Consider the following 20,943-nt stretch of genomic DNA (forward strand, 5'->3'; position numbering starts at 1 on the left):
TTAGGAGCCCTGGTGGTACAGGGATTTTATGTTGGGCTGTGATCCACATGGTCAGCAGTTTGAAACCACCAGAAGCTCCGAGGGAGAAAGATGGGCTATCTATTCTATTCTATTTCTATTCTCGAGTGATAGCCTGGGAAACCCGCAGCGGCGTCGCTATTAGTCAGTATTGACGTGTAAGCGAATCTTCCAACAAAATAAATACAAAATGTATTCTTCACTTTGGGTTTTCTAGCTCTAGATATTTACACATTTCACTATAATATTTTATTTTTCTTCTTAAGCCACCTTTCAATATCTTCTGTTCAGTTCCTTTACTTCAGTATTTCTCCAATTTGCTTTAGCTACTTTAAACTTAAAAGACAATTTCAAAATCTCTTCTGATATCCATTTTAGTCTCTTTTTTTTTAACCCCCTTTTAAGTATTTTGTTTCTGCAGGTATGATGTTCTTGATGTCATCCCACAACAAATCTAATCAGAGGTCAGTTGTGTTGAACACACCAAAACATCTGGGCAGGGGGGTCTCTAAATTCAGGTGGGAGACACTCAAAGTTTTGCTTCAGCTCTCATGAACTTGTCTTAATTCTCTTCTGCTGGAACTTGGACTTCTAAACAAGTAACTGGTGGTCTTTTCCACAGTCGACTCCTGACCATTTGCTGACTGATGACGTTGAGCTTGTCCATTGTCTATTTGCACAAATGCATTCTGTTTGATTCCTGTATGTTCTATTTAGTGAGGTTCATAGTTCCCGTTTATGCCATTATAGAGAGGTATTTGAAAGGCATACGTCATTGGGCTTGTGAAAGTCTATCCTGTGGTCTCTGGTGTCACTGGTGGCACCAAAGTCATGTCTGCTAACTCCCAGCCCTTCTCATTTTCAACTGCAACATGCCAACCATCTGTAATTATGAATGTACGGTAACGGCATGCTTTCTTAATTTCAGACTGCTGAAGTTGATAACAATCCTTAACTTCTTTATATTTGGCATTAATGGGTAGTACATGCATTTAAATAATAACCATATTAACTGGTGTTCCTTGTAGGCCTAAGGCTATTACCATAGCACAGTCGGTATTGTAGTTCAGGATTCAGGATTTTTAAATGATGAATGTGCCATCATGCCTCTTCAATTTGTCATTTCTGATCTGTGAGCATCATTCAAAATGGCCTATGCCAGTCCATTTCAGCTTGCTAATGCCTAGGATATTGATCTTTATGTATTTGAATTCATTTGTGATGACTTTCAATTTTCCTAGATTTATGTCTAATATGCTCCATGTTCTGATTACTAATGGCTGTTTGCCACTTTCCTCCTCCTTTTGTGTCATGCCGCATCAGCAAATGAAAGTCCCTAGAGCTTTACTCCATCCTCGGCATTCAGCACGATGACTTCGAGGAGGTGGCTCATCAGCACAGCAACCTGCAAGCCACAACAGGACACCACACTGATGGCTTCATGGTAGAAAACTGTACACATCGTTCATCTACCCACACCTATTTTCCCCTAATAGCTTGCGTCAGCACGATACATTTTCATGCTCAATAAATGGATGTTGAGACAGCCATCACAAGGAATGAGCCAATAGTAGTATATCATTATCAACCAAAGCCCGTATTTTACACTATGTCCTTAGGACCTAATGTCCTAGGATTCTACCCAGGCTACATTAAAGTTAGTGGTCATGTTTCCTTAGGCTCCTCTTGGCCAACAAAGCTTCTTAGACATCCTTTGTTCTGGATGACTTGGGCAGTTTTGATGAATAATCATTAAATGTTTTATAAAATGTCCCTCATTTGGAATTTGTCTGATCACTTGCATGTTTGGAGGAGGGAGCCAATAGAGGTAAAAAGCTATTCTCGTGACCTCATATTATCAACCTGGCTTACCACTGTTGATCACCTATATTAGGTAGTGCCTGTCAGATGTCTTCACAAAATTGTCCTTTTCCTTCCTTTCCCCTTACTGTATCCTTGGAAAGGAGACACTGCGTCCACACTTAGGAAGCAGAAAGTTGTACTCCACCTTCTAGAGAGTGGACTAACTTCATCAATTATTTGGAATTCTTCTGCATGAGAAAATTTTCTCATTCAACAATTTATTAACTCAATAATTTATTAGTATCAGTGTACAGTCATAAATGCTCATGTCCCACCTGGGTTGCAATCTAATTCTATGTATTTTGTCATTCACGTTGTTTCAGCTTTGACCACTGGGAAGGCCCTCCGTTAGCTCCTAGTTCTCTTTAAAATATCACCTTCTTTGCAGGGGAGGGCGCGTTGTTTGTTCTGTTCGCTTATTTTTTTGAGCATTTCCTTACTTTCTGATACTACGGGAGGTTTCTGACTCATCTTGCATATTTCCTGCTTCAGTCTTACAATCAATCATTGTATCAAGGAACCTGGCTTCTCTTCATTGGAAGATGGTATTAGAAACCAGTATCTGTAGAGGAGGTGTGTTGGAGGTGCTAGCTACTGGACTCTATGTGTTTCTAGGGATTCTCAGCTGGCAGAACTAGGAAATAATGTGTACGCATAAGTATTTCTGGGTCCATCCTTCTGTATCTATTTGAAGCTAAAACTGAGTTCATTTTAGTATCTCAAATTCTAACCTATTACGACAAATGGTTTTTAATAACAACATATCCAGTGTTTTGTGAGAGACCAAATTCTCAGATGTGTACAGAAAATAATTCATTGAATCCTCAGGATCGCATGCTGTTGCTATTGTTAGTTCCCATGGAGTCAGGTCTGACCCATAGTGCCCAGTGCACAATGGAAAGGAACACGCCCCAGCCCTGCAGCATCCTCGCAATTGAGCCTATGATGGAGCCATTGTTGCAGCTCAGTGTCCATCCACCTTGTTGACAGACTTCCTCTTTTGCTGCCCCTCCACTTTACCAAGCATGATGTCCTTCTCCAGGGACTGGTCTCCTCTGATCACATGTCCAAAGTCTGTGAGGTGAAGTCTCATTATCCTGACCTCTAAAGAGCACTCTGGCTTACTTCTTCCCAAGGCAGACAAAATTATATAGATAAATACTATTGCTCTCTCAGTGAACATATAAACAAAGACCAAGTATCTTCCCAAAATTCACAGAAATAGGGAGTCTTAGGGAATAGTGTAGCCACCGTACATGCCTATGTTTTTGAGACTTGACTCCACTCAGGTGCAGAGAAGGACCACTCCCAAATTCATATCAGTCCTTCAGAAAAGGTCAGTTCTAGGCAATTTCAGTTGCAGCTGTAATTCCTAGCTCTCATAGGCGATTGCTATATTCAATACTTTTGCTATATTCAATACCTTTCAACACTTCCTCCCTCTCCAGGGCTTTTTCCCAGGTGCCACTGCAACTGGAAGAGATGTTGCCAAGTTACAACCAGCCCCGACAGCTCCGGAGGAGGGGTGCTGAAGAGCGGGCAAGAATTAGCTCCATGCTGACCCCATGACTTTTCAACCTCTGCCTAACCTCTAATGTGTATTATCTTGGGTTTTGGTGACTTGTATTAATTAACTCTGAACAAGCAGCTCTGTTTTCATGGAGTCAAAAAAAAATAGTAATTTTTTTTCTGCCTTTTTAATTAAATCATCCGCAAGGAAAAAAAATGTTCAGCCCACACTGGTATCTCCTGAAATATCAAAGGCCTGATTCGTAAGCCTTATGTTCAACCTCAGACTTTCCCTCCAAGGTAACAGGAAGTCATAGGAATTGGAGTATTGGCCAATCTTCACCTTTGTGGCTGTTCGTATATTTAATTGGAGTGGTCATTCATTCATTTAATGTAGATGATCTAGAAAGGAGCAACTTTGGTTGAGCTCCAAATGGTCCTAGGGATTTTGTCTCCCTGCTGTCCTGAGTTGCAAACATCAGGACTAACAGGCAGAAAGAGAATCCTTCAGATGGGGTTGAAACCACTTTCTGGAAAATTCAGTCCCTGTGCTCTGTCTGGTGAATGTTTCCTGAGAGTTGGCAGTTGAATTTGCCAGAACCACAACAAAGGGGGTCCTTGAGCTTCCCTGGGAGTGTTTCCTCAGACCTGCACCTTTCTCGGACCTCACAAAGGTGTTATTGTTGCTGGCCTGCAGGGCTCCCAGCACCTGAGGGAGATCAAAGGAGCTGTTTGATGCCAACATGACCACAGTCTCGCCCCCTCATGACATAACATTAAAGCTGATGATTAATCCCCTTGGCCCAGAAGGTCCCTTCCCACTCCTGAGTACAAAGGGGCAGGGGGTGGGGACTGTATTTCCAGCACAATATGACCACAATACACTGGCATTTCATGGCTCATTCACATTCCACCAACTGCAGCTGCCCATCAAACTCTTTATAAGCCAAACTGTGTCTCCATAGGAGTTGTTTCTGTCACTAGAAATGTTTACCAAGAACACCCACCATTTTTGAGTGCCCTTGATACATTAGGCCCCTCCACATGCACGGAACAAATGCTGCCCCCACCCCACCCCCTCACTCCCACACACACACCAACCTGTGAGGCTGGCTTCCTCACCTCCATCTGATGGGGGAGGAAGCTGAGGTTCAGAGAGTTTAGACCCCTCGTCTCAGGTCAGAGTCAATCATGTGGGTGACCTGGAAGCCCAGACTCCTCTACCTTCTAGGGAAGCACTATAAACATGTACAGTCCAGCAAGGCAATGGAGGGCTTCAGTATTGCAGAGCGAGATTTGAATTGGGGAATGTACTGGGCTTTCCTGTGTCTTGGTTCCCTCCTTTGAGATATACACTGGAGGAAAGTTCAGTCTTTTCCTCACATACCCAAGGGCGAACCAGCAGAAGGCACACAGTGAAGGAGCTGGGCACTCACCCTCATGGGGTTCGCGGCTGCTCAGAAACCTGAGTGGAGTCTAACATGCAGGCTTCACAGAGGCCCCTGGAAACCAGGCTAGATGTGTCCCTGTGAAAAGTGGATGTGAATTCACAGATTCAAATCTATGTGCCCCGGCGGCACACTAACAAAAGTACAGCCTATGTCAAGGGTATGAAAGCTGTTGACATTTCTTGGACCATGGATGGAGGTGGCTTGAGGCTCTGTGGACCTCTCCATTCAAAGATGGCTATCCCTCATCACCTGTTAACTCCGGGGAGAGAATCGTGCTGGCTTATTAAACTTAGAGAAGTTCCAAGTAGGACTTTTCCCAGAACCCCAAAGAAATGAATAAAAGGCAACTATTTGGTTTGTTGAACTTTTTCAGTAAATGCAAGCACATGTCACCCGAGGAAGAAATCCTGTCCCCACCCTCCAGCAGGACAATTGAGTTCTATAGCCTTTCTGCTATTCAACAGGCTACTACTAGCTGTAAATAGATCACCCTAGTGAAGTGTTCATGCATGTCAGGAACACTTGAAGCACTTCATATACATTACAGTGAAACCTGTGATCGTCGGAGCTCACGATTGCCTCGCCTTTCTGGGTTTTGAAGGTTTTCAGTCTTAAGCACCTTTGTGTCACCTGCATTAGTGCAACATAGTTGCATTTTCCTTCTCTGACAGGTTTCTGCTCTACCCATTTTTCGGCTTTCGTAGGGCTCACCATGCACCTTCGTGATTCCTGACACTATGAGTCCGAGAGTGAGGAACCTGGGGACCCTGAAGCCCATGGAACCCAAGGCACTAGCCCATGGACCTGGGATTGGCACTCAACTGGGCTGGCTCCCTCATCTCTGTTAAGTGGGGTCTTGTGTGTGAGAATGGCTCACGGCATGGCAGCCACATAACAGGTACTCTGGATCATGAGCTCTACCGATGAGAAGGAGGGAAACGCTCCAATAGCCACACTGGGGGATCCAAACATACGACTGATGACTCAGGGAGTTACACTTCAGGTTGCTAAACGCAAGGGCAGCGGATTGAAACCACCAGTAGAAAGATGAGGCTTTCTACTCCAGGGAAGGTTTTCCTACAGAGTCACTATGAGTTGGCATCAACGGATGGCAATGAGCGAGGGAGGAAGGGTGTGCGTGAGGAAGCGAGTGAGCGAGGGGGCAATCGTAATGATGGGGCATGAAGAAGCAGCAGCCGTTTCCTTCTGCTGCACACAAGCTCCCCACGAGAAGGAGCTGACGTGACGGCAACAACAACCACCATCTCAACTTCAGTCCAAATCCCAGGGACTCTCATGCCGGACCGCAGTATCTGTCAGAACCCTAAAACCCCGGAGCTGGGCACAACATCTGGCACAAGAGCGGGGCTCGCTCAGCAAATATGGGAATGGAAGCGCTGGAACAAAATACTGCAGGGGGACGAGGCCCAGGGGTCCCTGAGGTCACTACGCGCAGTCCCACATTGCACGTGACCGCCTCCAGGTTGGAGTGGGCTTGTCCTGGCCTAGATCCCACTGCTCTCCCTGCTCTTCTGCCCCTTCTCCCGCCCCCGCCACGCCCCCCAATTAATTTCCTCGGTCTCCCCCACTCTCCTCTCCCTATTTTACTTGTCTGGGAAAAATCCAAGGAATCGTCCATCTAAGTTGAACAGAGTAATGACTTTTAAATAAAAATATGGTAGAAATGGGTACTTATCGAAATGGAATGCTTTCAGACTCATGCATTTAAAGGAGATATAAATTTTAGGGCAGGCACTAAATTTTAACTGCAATCTTGGAGAAAGCCTTCCCTACTAATTCATGGAGCAAAATTAACACAGTGAAAATTGCTTATCAGTGTTCTTTTGAAGTCATGATATGCAGCCTAATTCTATAGACCATCAAGACGCTCCAGGGAGATGGAGTTATATTGATTGAGAGAGAGCTCAGAGGCCAGGGGAAACAGACACCCCTTTGCAGAGAAGACCGATCAGTCTTGGGCAAGGGGCTTTGCCATCTTTGGATCCGATCTGGCCCCTAATGGCTGAGCTATCTGGCCGGGGTGATGTCAGAAGCAGAGACACAAACGTTTCCACACGTCTTTAAACTTTGGCATCAAGAAAAGATCAGGAAAATCTAAGTGAGGTTGTTGGAGAAAGGGCTGCGCTTTTAGCTGAAGAAACCAGAAGCAGGCAGGAAGGAAAAAGAAAGCCAAGGCTGAGGGCTTAGGGAGCCAGCAGCTCAGCCCCTCATCCCAGGCTGCCCCGCCTACCCTGCGCGGTGGCCTTGCCTCTGTGCCCAGCAGACTCACCCCCATGTGACAAGAAGATGTTCCACAGATGACAGCCAGCCGTGATGTCATGGGCTGCCCCTCACAGACCAGGCCGTGCCCCCTCACATCTGCTCCAATCACTCCTACGGGAAAGACAAACAAAACAAAATCCTCTTGAAAAAGATTCATAAATAGAGGGAGGAAATGAGAAACAAGCATCAAAGAATTTTTGTTTGTTTGTTTATTTTGTTTAACCTAACAACCTTGAGAAAGAGTCCCATGTGTGGGCCACGCTCAAAAAGAAACCAAAATCACACACTTGTGTGCCATGAGAAGACGAGGAAACCTGTTCTGTTTGCCTTACCCTCCTCCCTGCATAGCACCCAACCTTGTAATAATCATAGCAATTGGAGCCAAAGCCAGCGAAGCAGGAACTACCCATTGTTTTGTGCTCAGTAAACACGTGACTTGATGCTAACTACTGACTCGCATTGTCTCATTTTAGATGAACTCTGATGAGTAGCTTCAAGGTTGAATGACTTGTCAAAGGTCACACCAGGAAACCTGGGTCTTGAACCCAGAATACTGCAACATCAACAGCTCGTGCCGTGAGCTCCGTGGGTTCCTCCCTCTCCGTGCATGACTGGAAGCACCCTGTGGGACAAGGGGCAGCTCACTCCCGTGTCGGAGCTCAGGGAACACTTCCGACGGAGGGGGTCTACTCAGAGTCATGCAGGCATTAGCAGGTGAGGGAAGAAAAGTAGGGTATCTTCAGACACCAACACCCAGATGCTGTGGGCAATGCCGGGTCAGCAAGCAGGCCTTTTCATCCAAAGGGATCTGGGGAGCCACAGACACCCCTGTTCCTCATTCTGAGGAACACTCTAACAACTTTCTAAGTTGTTCTCATTAATTTTCCAAATGCTAATTTGGAACAAATTCTCCTCAGTTCCACTTATGAGCTTTTGCTATTACAAAGGTCCAGTAGCAGGGGGCAGAGTAAGATTCTTTCAGATGGTATTTTGTGGTTGGTTGTCACAGTAGTTCAAGTCCAGCAACAGGCCAATGAGGTCTGGGACTGCAGCCTGTAGGGTCTTGGGCCTGTTTGTTTTCTGATCACGCCTGCTTGGCTTTGAAGTGCTGTTCTTACAGTCTGTGGTCCTGGGAGTCCCAGAGAGCCAGAGGGGATCCTGCCAGGAGAGCCGAGGGCTGAGGAAAGGTGTCGTGTCCCCAGCAGTGACTCTGTCTCCTCTGTCACTTCCGCTTTGTGGTCAGGCGTCCATGGCCCCCACATCTCCTGGTGTCCACTGCTCCTGGACTCCGGACCGCCACTCCCTTCCCTTGCCTGGCCTGCCTCATAATGGTGGCGGCTTCGGTTTTGCTGATCACTGGCTTGCTTCACCGCTCCCTGTGCCCTTTGCTGCTCTTCCATCATCTGACTCACCATTTTTACGCATGAAATTCCCTCTTGGTTTGTGTTTCTCTGGCTGGACTCTGAGTGAAACAGTTCTCCATCCAGGGTACAAAGGCTTTGGGGACCCGAAGAAACACTAGCTGTGAGCTGTAATCTTTTCATAGTGTAAATGAGAGCGCTTGGGTCACGAGAGAGGAAGTGATGCCCAGCATCCTATGGCTAGTTTAGGATAGAGCCAGGAGCAGAAGCGTGGGTGCCTGCCCTCCTCACGGACACACTTCCCAGGGTGTCACAGCTTTGATCTGGAATTGCAGTTCGTTTTCTAAAGCGTTATTTTAAAGAGGCAAGTCCAGATCTCAGGTGACTTATCAGTTCTCTTTGGCTGGTAAAAGAGAGGGCAGTTTTCCATTCTTGGCCCTTAGCTTTAAAAATGTAATCATACCAATAACTAATAATAACACGGATGCCGCTGAACCACTGTTGACTCAGAGTGGCTCCATGTGTGTCCGAGCACTGCACTTCAGAGGGCTTCCAATGGCGTGGAAGCCGATCGGCAGGCTGTCCTTCTGATGTGCCTCGGGAGGATCTGAATGGCCACAATCGCGAACATGAAGACGCTTACTACATGTTCTCTCCATGCATGTCCTATCGTATCCTCTCAACACCCTGTATGACTGGTGCTACTGTTCCAGTTTACAGACAGCTAGACTGCAGCTTTGAAACAGGGAGCAATTTTAGATAGATGATGATGATGACAGATAGACAGATAGATAGAGCATACAAACAAAAAAAGCAGAAAAGTAATTTGACCAGAGCCACATAGATTCCGAAACAGGATTCAACCAGGCAATAGGATTCCAAAGTACTAACTCTTAGTCACTCTGATTGCCGAGGTTTCTTCCAAGACACAAACCCAATAGCCAGGTGGCTGCTAGATGTTCTGTTTTGTTTTTATTTGACTGTGCATTTTAAAATCTTGGGCTCTTCAATAAGTAGATCCCGAGATCCCTGACAGAGATGGGGTTGGCTCCTTTTGGTCTATGGCATTGCCAGAGAGTTGGAAGAATTTCTGATCCTGACCCATAGAGATCAAGTATAAACTAGGCTAGCCTCACAGTGCTACCCCATCCTAAAAGGGGGCTAAAAAGAGTAAAAATCAGTAAGCATTGGTTTGTTTTACTTCTGGTTAGCAGACTCACTTTAATTCTATCTAGGCTTGGAATCTGAGAGATCCCATTTTTTAGTGCAGGAAGAATGGACTGTGCAGACAGAGCCTATTATGAAATGAGGAAAGTGCCACCGTGGGGTAGCAGCAGGTACTGGGGCGATGTTTAAAAGCAGTTGTGACTAGTGGTACTTTTGTTCCCACCACCACCAGCAACACCGGAACAATCTCACAAGAGACACTTGGTTCTTTCTTCCTTCCTAGCAAACATAGCTGACATCTAATAGAGGCTGAGTTTTACATGAAGCCCTTTAAATATTAGTGAATTTAATCTTTATAGCGTCCATAAAAGATAATATTCTTCTTTCCTTTTAACAGAGGAGGCAGCACAGATTTGGGGTATTGAAGTCATATGCCCACAGCCATACAGATACAAAAGGCAGTCTTAGGGCGGACCCCTTGTTCTAACTTCAGAGCCCATGTCCTGGATATTCTCTTTCTCTGTAGGAGGTCATCACTGTCTGACATCCAGGAAATAAACTTGGAAATATCAGTTCACTAACGGCTCAGGCACTGGAACAATTGTGAGGATGGCAGAAGACCAGGAAGTATTTCCTCCGTCATTCACTGGGTCGCTATGGCTAGGCACCTAACAACGATAAGGAACAATCCTAAGATCCATGAAAGTGGATTTGTTGTGCTTAGGTACCACTGAGTCAGTTTCAACCTAAGCGTGACCCTATGAAGGAACAAATTCGAACCTTCAGCTAGTCAGTGGCAGACGTGAAAAATTTTAACCTCAAGTTTACCACAGACTAGCTGAAGGTTTGATCTTGTTCTCTCATGTATACAGGGCAAGAAATGAGCTAGAGAATGGATTTGCAGGAGGGCTCAAACTGGGGTCTTCCATCGCCTAGTTGAAGTTTTCTTCCTCTTTGTTTGAAAGAAGGAGGAAGAGGAGGAGGAAGAAGAGGAGAGGGAAGAGGAAGGCGAAGGGGGAGGAAGAGGAGGAGCAGATGGAACACGGGGAGGAAAGAAGAGGAGGAGGAAGTAGAGCTGGAGGAAGAGATGGAGGAGGCGAGGAGAAGGAGAACAAAGAGCAGGAGGAGGTGGAGGGGAATGCAAAAGAGGCAAAGGAAGTGAGTTTTCCTTGTGCACCAGTTGTTTGGAATCAGGGCATTTCTGGCCCAGGGCACCCCCTGGGTGTGTCTGAACTTGGAATTGTGTGCTGTGTGATGGTCAATGGCTGTGATCTGTCAGAGGTAGAATGCTAGGCCTTTCTTGGAGGTGTCTCTGGGTGGACTCTAACCAGCAACCTTTTGAGTGATTGTTTGCACCATCCACGACTCTACAGTGTTTCTAAAATACCATGTAAATTGCCTCCTTACCTGAAGAGGAGAGGGCAAAAAGAGTCCCTCCTAAGCCCCTGAATTCCCACGTCCTCAAGAGCCTTGGGTAACCACACGTCGGATTCATATACCGCCTGCAAGATGCCTTGCCCAACTGCCCCTCTGAAGAGGGACTCTCTATTCTGCTGATCCTTGGCCTCAGGTGCACCCTGACTCTAAAGCAGTGCATAGCTGAAACTGGCCATGAATCCACATGAATGGGGGACAAGAGTGTGTGACATAGGTCCTTTTTTCCAGGGGGCCACGTAGATTGTGGAGGGCCATTTCTGAGAAAGAAGGCCCAAAGACCAGCCAAGAAAGCAACAAAACACAGGAGGAATTTCTGCCCTTCTGCACAAACGCATTTCGCATGCCACGGAGGACTCCTGGGCTGCACATGTGCAGCAAGAAGTAACTCACAAGAGCTTTCGACAAGCGCGTCCGTCCCTCCCGGCCGCTGGCGCCCTTCCCACTGCTGTCCAAGTGTCAGTTAGACTGCATGCCTCGGAAAGCCGGAGGGGCAAATTAGCAGCTGAAGAAACAGGCATCAAAAAAGAGTTCGAAAAAAAATAATACACTCAACTGTGTTTTCCCTGAACCTTGCACAACACCCGGCTGAAGGTAGCCACTCAATAAATGTTTGTGGAATGAATAAATAAGTAGCAAAACAACAAGTTTACTGAGTCAATGAATCCCTCCAGAACCTCTAATTTGATGACTCCCACCCGTTCCAACACAGCACATGTCGAGTAAAATGTGGAAACGCAGAACTAAACAAAAGGAAAATTTAAGTCCACGAACAGCTTTTGTATTTATCCATATGCACTATCTTTCCTAGGCCACTGGTGGTGCAGGGGCGAAGCATCTAACTATTATCTAGAAGTGGGGTTTAAGCCCACTAGTTGATCCCCAAAGAAAGAAAGACTGCTTTGTTCACAGAGACGCGGTAGGGCAGAGTAGAACTGCCCCAGGAGGTTTCCAGAGCTGAAGTCTGTCTGGAAATAGGCTGCCACATCCTTCTCCCGTGTCCCAGCTGCAGTGTCCCAACCCCTCCCAGCTCAGTTAGAAGCCCAGTGCTTAACCAGTGAGCCACCAGGGCTCCTTCTCAAAGACCATGCTCAGTCCCATAGGTTGCTGGAAATCACAATCAACCCCCTGCAGTGGGGTTTGTTTGTTTATTTGTTTGCGGTTTTCTGTCTGTCTCCCTTGCTCCCATCTTCCCATTCAAACATTTATGGAGTACCTACAAGATTACGAAATAGAGAAAAAGAGACGTTAGGAATGTTAGGGTTAAGAGTTGGTTATCCTGTAATTTATCAACCACAGCTGCTTTGAAAAGTTTAAAGGGTTTAAAGTTGAAACGTTATAGAAGAAAAACATCCCAGGTTCCAGCATTTGTGTCATATAATTATCTCCAACTTTATGACTCTATACTTCATAGCCTGCAAACTATCCGCAAACACGGAACCCTTCATGTAGCCACTAGAAAATGCCCCAGGAGGTGCAATTTATCTCCAGTTCACAGCTGAGGAACCCGAATTTGAGAGAGGTGAAGGAAGTTGGCAAAGCTTAAGCTATCTGCAGGTAGATGTAAGCCTCAAACTCGGGCTTTCAGACTCCTACCGGAAAGTTCTGTGCACGCTCCAACCACACGACTTGTTGGGGGGAAAGCCTGCTATGAAAGGCATATTTTAAAGATTCTCTTGAAATAACAATAACAACATCAGATATCTTCTCTCGGGGTAGGAGACATTCAAAATGACTTAAAACTACATACACTTGACATTCTTGAATTGGCCATTTGCTTGGCTGAACTGACACATTTGATCCAGGATGTTCCTCTCCCTGAGTTGTCATCACGGTCCCTGGGGAAGTAGCTCACTGGAGACTACCAGTCTTGTGGATGTGGTCTGCCCCAGTTCTAAGCTTTTGAAAGGGCTAGAATCATACGGAAATAATCTTCTCTGCAGAGGACCTAACACTAGGTTAGATACAAGCAGCATTCAATGCTGTGTGTTATACTAATATTCATTTGCTTCATATATATTAGATTGGTAGTATATAGTAGCATGCTTTGAAACCTGAGACTGTGGTTCTGCTGTCAATTTGAGACTTTAAGAGTGAGTAGGGTGGAGTTTAACCTGTCAATCATGACCTCATGTGGAGGCACTAAGGAGATAAATAGCTCATTGGCGGGTGGGGGGGTGGGGGAAGAGGGGGACACGTGGAGCTACGTGAGGGCCCTTGAGCCAGGGGAGCCACATGGAGACCCCTGCCAGAACTGCCATTGGATCCACAAGAATTTCCACCCACTGGCCTGTGATCTTCCTGCATTCGGCATCATTGCATGTGTTTCCTGAGTCTGAACAGGAATTTATAGATTGGTATTGGACACATGAGCTAAAATCAGAATTGGCACTTGATCTGGACTGGGTTGGGATGATTTCCTAATGTACAATTACTCTTTATGTAAAGCTCTTTCCTGTACACATATGAACGTCTATACATTTTTTTCTCTAGTCTACCCAGACTTACACATGGACTTTCTCAGCTAAGCGTCTTACCTTCTTTATGTCTCCATTTTTATATCGGTGCAGTTTGCATTATAATAGTTTCTTCCTTATACGATTATTATAAGGATAGGCAGATTAATATATCCAAAGTTCTCAGGCCAGAATAATTCAATGGAAGTGTCTTCATCTAGGGTGACAGTCATCACTAGCCATATGTGGCAATGAGAGAAAGGTGTGTGGCAGTATAACTGAGGAACTGAGTGTGTACTTTACTGAATTCTAAATAATTTAAATTTAAAAAGGTACAGATAGCTTAGTGGATACTGTCTTGCACTGAGCAGTTCAGGTTAGAGCATTCCTGGCATCATGTGAATATTTTCTGTGATTGCTGTTATCTTTATGATTATGATTTTATTAACATTATTTTGTATATATTCTCAAACTTAGACTTGAATCTACATGTATGTCCTTGACTTGATCTTTTAAAACCTCAATTTTCACATCTGAGGAATTTGGACAATAATATTTATCTATAGAACTGCTGTGGGGATAAAGTGAGATGTCTGAATTGATCATGAATCAATTGGTTTTGTTATGTAGAACATGCATGAGAAACAGGAGTTATTTTATCCACGGCTTTAGAAATGCTTGCTTCAACTAAGGGTCCATGTAGAGCTTTTTCTCTTTGCAATCCCTGATGGTGCCTGGCTCATCCATGCATCTGAGAAGTTGCTTAGACTATTCCTTCTACCTGCAATCCAATCCATCCTATGCCCCAACAATCAATGTGGGCAAACTATAGACCCCGTTTTGAATACTTGGCTCAAGCCCCAGTAGCCCCATCTCAATATGTCCTCCTGTGCCCACAAACATTGCAGCCAACCGAACTGCCAGAGCCAGCCCCCGGCGCTCGGAGGTCGATCACTTTGTTTCTTTCCCTACTGTTTCCCTGTGGACACACTGAGGGCAGGCGTGGACCCTGCATCCCTGAGCTTACTGTTTCTAATGATGAAAGACCCTACTAACATTCTAATAAAGAACAAGGCATTTTCTAGATAAAGGCAGCATATTTCATCAAGGACAAATGCTCCACATGTCAAATAACAGTAAAGATGGAAAATAATGGAAGAATGTGGTGTGACAACTCACAGGTTTTGTCAAAATATTATTGGAACCTCAAAACTATCCTGGTTCAAAACCCATCACCTTTGAGTCCATTCAGCCGTTGGGCCACGTTTGTTACAGAGGAGAACTCTGAGGCCTTTCGTGGCTGTGAACTTTACAGAAACAGATCACCAGCACTGCTGGGTGGCTTTGAACGGTCAGCCTTTAGGTTAGTAAATGAAAATCAAACCAAAGCCACAACCATCAAGTCTGTTCGCAGCCATAGGGACTCTATTTAGGGTTTCTGAGGCTGATGATCTTTACAGGAACAGACAGTCCCAACTTTCTCTCAAGGAGCAGTTGGTGGATTTAAACTGCCAACCCTTGTATTCGCGGCCTAATACTACACAGTACTACCCACACGCCTCCTTTATAATCTCGCTAGATAGTTGTTACCACCATTTTATAAAGAGGGAAAATGAAACCAAAGTGGAGTCACCTCAGTGGTAGAGTCCAAGGTCCTCCAGTGGTAGAGTTACGGCGGACTAGTACACATTCAGGCCTATTTCCATTGTTAGATGCCCCTGAGCCCATTCTGACCCACAGCAATCCCACGCACGGCAGAACGACACACTGCCCAGTCCTGCGCCCTCCTCACAATTCTTCCTGTGTTTGAGTCCCTTGTTACAGCCACGGTGGCAATCCATCTCATCGAAGGTCTTTCTTTCGCTATCTCTCTACTTCACCAAACATGACATCCTTCTCCAGCCCTAATCTCTCATGAGCAGCATGTCCAAAGTATGGGAGACGAAGTCTCTCCACCCTTGCCTCTAAAAGGAGCACTCTGGCCATACCTCTTCCAAGGCAGGTTTGCTGGTCTTCTTGGCAGTCCACCACTGGTCTATCAGTTTGTCATACTGTGGTGGCTTGAGGCTGCTGTGATGGTGGAAGCTATATCACTGGCATTTAAACGCCAGCAGGGTCACCCAAAATGAACAGGTTTCACAGAGCTTCCAGACGAAGAACAGACTATGAAGAAGGGCGTGGCTCCCCTAATTCATAGAAAGTAGCGGCTGAAAACCTTGCGCATAGTTTAGAATCACCCACGTCTACATGAATCTCAATCGGTGATCCTTCTGTTATTCTCCATTTTCTCATGGTGCCTATCGAAAAAAAATACCCTTCTTTTCAACGACTTCCAAGAATTCTAAGTATCCAGAGAGGGCAGCCACATAGCTGAACTCAGATCTCTTTTAGGATTTATTGCATAATGTCACCAAAGCTATATCAATGGGTTAAAGCAAAGTCTAGTACATGAAGGGGATTTAAACAGCTGAAAATATTTCTGTGATCCTTGTTTTTGATGAAGCAAGCCTTGACTTTGAAAGAAATTCATTCTAGAATTTCCTCAGCCTAAACCACAAAGTAAGTTTGCCTTAAAAAAATCTAATGTGATAAATCTACAAAGAATTTCTCCACACCCTGATACTGCCACTATTTACCTCCTACACACCGGTGTAGTAGTACCTACAGCTCCTGAAAGATAATAGGGGAAGTTTTGTGTGAGATGTGGACAGTCATATATTACATATTTGCACTAGTCAGAGGATACAGGGCTCTGGAATTAGACTAGCTCACTCCAAGTCTGGCAAGTTGTTCAAAATACTGAATTACGTGTGCTTTCCTCTGTACCCCTATTTGTAAGCCTGGACCAACAACTGTATGTAATTCAAAGGTTTATTGTTAGGACTCATTGCTTAGATTAGTGCCTGGCACAGGGATCACTTGCCGAGTGTTCATTTTACAGTTACTACTTCTGGTGTGACTGTTGACGAACTCCCATTCATCGGGGTATGTGCTTTGCCAGTATTCGGGTTTACTTGGATCGACTGGACGTTTGTGTTCTGCCCTTCAGTACATAACTGATGGCAGAGGAATGAGGGGCAGGAGAGGGCTGTTGGGAATATGGAAGGTGAGGTACCAGGCTGTAGATAAAGTCCAGGCTAATAGTGTTGAAAATAAACCCAAACCTGTTTACTTCCCTAAAAGGAGCCATAACATATGGTGCAGCGCCACGCATATTGTGATTCAATTTGAGGTGGCATTGTTCATGCCTGTTGAAATGCCACACTCATATGTATCTAACATTAATCAGGAGCCAGTACTAAATTCAGAGAACAAGAACAGACCCTCAATGAATCTCTCTCATCATCCATCTACCCAGGAAGACTGGACCCCAAGATAGGCTGGAATAAAGTGAAATGACATTATAAAATCCGCAATTTAGAGATGACTAGCAAAATCAACAGTAAGTACCAAGCAAATATTTGATTTCAAAAAGGCCTTCAAGTCTCTAGATTACTTGGCCATTCTCATCTATGACCTCATAAGTGGCAATTTGTCACTCACAGGCATTAGACTTGCTAAAAGAACAGGTTAAAATCCAACACAAACAACCAAGTTAACTTGCAAAAATTACTTTCTAAAATTAAGAACCCACAATTCAGGAACTGAACCAAGCACCACAACATTAATCTTATGAAATACATTCTGAAATAGATCTAAATCTGTGACTCTAAATCACACAGTTGCCTCCTGATATTTCAGAAATTAATTAACTGATTAATTCAACAACTAAGTATTTATCCCCAATTACAGGCCAGCCACGGGTTCTAGGAATCTAGAGTATGGAGTGGTATCCTTTCGTTGGGGTGAAAAGATACGAGAAAGATATCCCACGTGGGGTGAAAGATACAAGAAAGTTCATGGAAAAATGGAATGCAAAGAGAATGGAATTTGTTCTCTAACTTTTTGACACGCCCTGGCATTTCACAGAGACTTTGTCAAACAGTAAGGAGCATTCAGTGGCGACCCGTGAGTAAGTCTGCAGGGATGCTTTGAGTCAGCAATGCCTCGATGGCAATGGTGAGAGAAGGGAAGCAGGGAACCTAGACCCCTGATCTGAAGGAAAATCAGGGAAGGCTTCCTGAAGGAGGTGAGGCGGGAGGTATGTCCCTCGGGGGAAGGAGGAATTAGGAAGGGGAATGTCTATCAGGCTGACCTAGAGACAAATACTTCAATAAATAAAAACTGTCACTGCCACCAAGTCCGGGCTGCCTCATGGCCACCCTACTGGACAGAATAGAACGGTCCCTGTGGGTTTATGACACTGTGACGTTTTATGGGAGTAGACAGCCTCAGCTTTCTTCCATGGAGCTGCTGGAGGTTCTGAACTGCTGACCTTGCAGTTAGCAACCCACTCTGCGACCAGCTCCGGAGACAAAGGAGACATTAAAAAGAAAGACACAGACACGAGAGAGAAAAATAGCCAGGCGATGTCAGACAGTTGTGCTACACAGTCAGAAGCAGAAGAAACATTGTATTCTGCATAACATTGTTGGTGTAAAATGCTGGATTTGAAGTTAGTCAGAGCTTTATTTGATTTCTAGATCCTTCCATCCTTTGGTAAGCTAACTTGCCTCTCAGGGCCTATTTCCTCAACGGTAAAGTGGGGAGCATGGCATCTATTTTGCAGGGTGGTTATTCCCTCTTTTAGTGAGTCCTCTCAGCCCCGCGCCCACCCCAAATTGATTTATACTCATAGCAACCCTATGTCCCAGAAATCTCCCTTGTCCTGGAAAACAAAATGATTGGCCATCTTATGTGAAAGGCAAATAGTCTTAGGCCAGGGGCATAGGAGGGAGCTCCAATACATTCACGGAAAACCCCCGATCGCTTTGAATTCCATTTTCCCAGCAACTTTCTGAACACTTCTCAAATAGACATCCGGCTTTCCGTATCCCACATCAGCAAATTCATTCAATGACAGATGGAAAATATTCAGAGACGGATATGAAAAGTTTCCTAAAAAGGAAGTAAGTGGCTAAATCAGCCGCTTAAAAGCCGAGGCAGAGCATACCTTGCCCTTTTCAGAGTATTTATATTGTATAGTTGTTGTTATTAGGCGCCATCCCATCTCTTCCGGCTCACAGCAACCCTATGTAAAACGGAACAGAACACCCCCCAGGCCTGAACCAGCCACATCCCGGTTGCTACGCTTGAGTTCATTGTTGTAGCCACTGTGTCAATGCACTGCACAGAGGGAGTTCCTCTTTTCCTCTCCCGTCCTTATAAGCACATCGTACTTATTTACCATGCGTTGTTGTTAGAGGCCATCGAGTTGTTCCAGCCCATAGCAACCCTAGGCACCACCCTGAGCAGAAAGAAATGCTGTCCAGATCTTTGCCATCCTTAGAATTACTGCTCCTGTGCCTGAGCTCCTTGGTGCAGCTGCTGTGTCCACCCACATCCCTGAGGGCCTTCCTCTTGCTCCCTACCCTCTACTTGACCGGGCATAAGGTTCTTCTCCAGCCAGTCATTCCTGACAAAAGGGATGGAGGATGAAGTCTTGCCACCCTTGCCTCTAAGGACCACGGTGGCCATACTTCTACTAAGACAGATGGGTTTGTCCTTGAGGCAGTCCATGGTACGTTCACTATTCTTCCCCAGCGCCACAATTTAAACGCACTGATCCTTCTTCAGTCTTCCTGATTCAATGTCCAATGTTCACATGCCTATGAGGCGATTGAAAATACCATGGCTTGGGTATTGTAATGAATCAAGAGGTGACTTAAAGCATGTGGAAGGATGTACATAGGCTATATATAAACACTATGCCATTTTATATAAGGGGCGTCTGCCCCGAGCATTTGGGCATCTGTGAGGAGTCCTGGACTCCGTCACCTGCTGACGCTGCAGGACAATTGCATAGCATAGCTGATGTCATTTCATTGATTCTGACGCATGGAGGGCTCATGTGTGTTCAAGTACAACTGTGCTTCCTACAGTTTTCAATGGCTGGATTTTTTAGGGGAGTAGATTGCCAGGTCTTTCTTCCAAGGTGCTTCTGAGCGGACTTGAAGCTCTAACCTTTGTGTTAGCAGTTGACTATGTTAACCATGTGCACCAGCACCATCCAGTAAAAGCAAAATGTCAGTGCCTGGTTTCTCTACAGGAGCCCTGGCGGTGCAATGGCCAAGAGGTCAGATGCTACTCAGTGGTTCTCTCCCTCTGTGCAAGAAAGACTGTCAGTCTGCTTCCAGCAAGAGCCCAAGCAAACCAAACTCGCTATGAAGGCTCTTAGTGACTCCCTGCAGGTTTCCAAGACAGTCACTACGTACAGGAGTAGAAAGCCTAGTCTCTCTCCTGAGGAGCTGCTGGTGGTTTCGAACTGCCAACCATGTAGATCGCAGTCCAACATAAAACCACTACACCAGAAGGGGTCCTTTATGGGACAGTTCTATTCTGTCATTTAAGTTCCCTATGATTTGGAATTGACTTACAGCACACAATAGCAGCATCTTTTTAAATGGAATAAAGCCAGGGTAGAGATGTTCAGCAACTATTTCTTGTTCCCAGCAATTTACCTGAAAGACCCCTTGAAGGTAGAAGAAAGAACTTGAAGGCCAGACAGTGTTTCAAAGGGCCAGAGCAGACCAGAAGCTTTGGGAAAGCCGCAGGAGGGCACCAGGGAGAACGAGGACAGGATCTTGCAGTCAGGCCAGAGGTAAGGAAAAAGGCCCGAAACTTCAGAGAAAAAGATCTTAATTAGCAGGCTAGCGCTCCCCTCTCCCCGGCCTCCGATGCCAAGCTCAGCACCTCCTCCCTTGGTGTGAGTTTCAGTCCCATCGAAATCTTCCAGAGGTTTTGTTGGGGTTAGTTGAACATTGACAGATTCTTCAAAGCTTGGAATTTGCTCTGAGAGCCAAAAATGAGGCCAAGTTTCAATGAGACTAGGATTTCCCCTGGGGAGGGTCACCGGGCCTCACCACACCTAGACTGATTAATCTAACTGGGCCCCAAGCTTCAGACAACCAGTAGACACAAAGGAAAAATAAACTCGGATGCGGGGTCCTGATTCTACTCCCCCATTAGCAAGTCCAGGGAGGATAGGGATGGGAGGAGGGAGTGTAAGCGGATACCCACAACCCACTGAATGAGAGTCAGGCCAGAGAACTCAGAGAATTAAGTGATATGCCTAGCAGCTGGAGGGGGAAACACACACACACACACACACACACACACACACACACACACACACACACACTGAGCTGGATAAGTGTCTCAGGGTTGTAGCACACGGAATGACATGTGGCTGAAATAGTTTCAAAGCCAACAAAGGCTCAGGGAAGTATGTAGACTGGAAGATGAGAACAAAATTGAATTACAGGAAAATCCACCAGGAACACACCGGCATTGCTCAAAAAC

The 20,943-nt window shown here is 45.4% G+C and overlaps 1 protein-coding gene across 5 annotated transcripts in view; it reads right to left on the reverse strand.

Annotated features, from left to right (window-relative positions):
• FGGY (FGGY carbohydrate kinase domain containing) overlaps window positions 1-20,943 on the reverse strand; it is a 564,284-nt gene that overhangs the window by 250,485 nt on the left and 292,856 nt on the right. For all 5 annotated transcript variants that reach the window (XM_045291915.1, XM_045291914.1, XM_045291916.1 and 2 more), the window contains one exon: window positions 7,132-7,235. In XM_045291915.1, coding sequence (XP_045147850.1) covers window positions 7,132-7,235 — 104 coding nt within the window. The remainder of the gene's footprint in view (window positions 1-7,131; window positions 7,236-20,943) is intronic.

Source organism: Echinops telfairi, unplaced genomic scaffold (assembly GCF_000313985.2).
Source record: "Echinops telfairi isolate 266 unplaced genomic scaffold, ASM31398v2 ScPeMD7_443;HRSCAF=831, whole genome shotgun sequence".
Classification (NCBI taxonomy): Eukaryota; Metazoa; Chordata; class Mammalia; order Afrosoricida; family Tenrecidae; genus Echinops; species Echinops telfairi.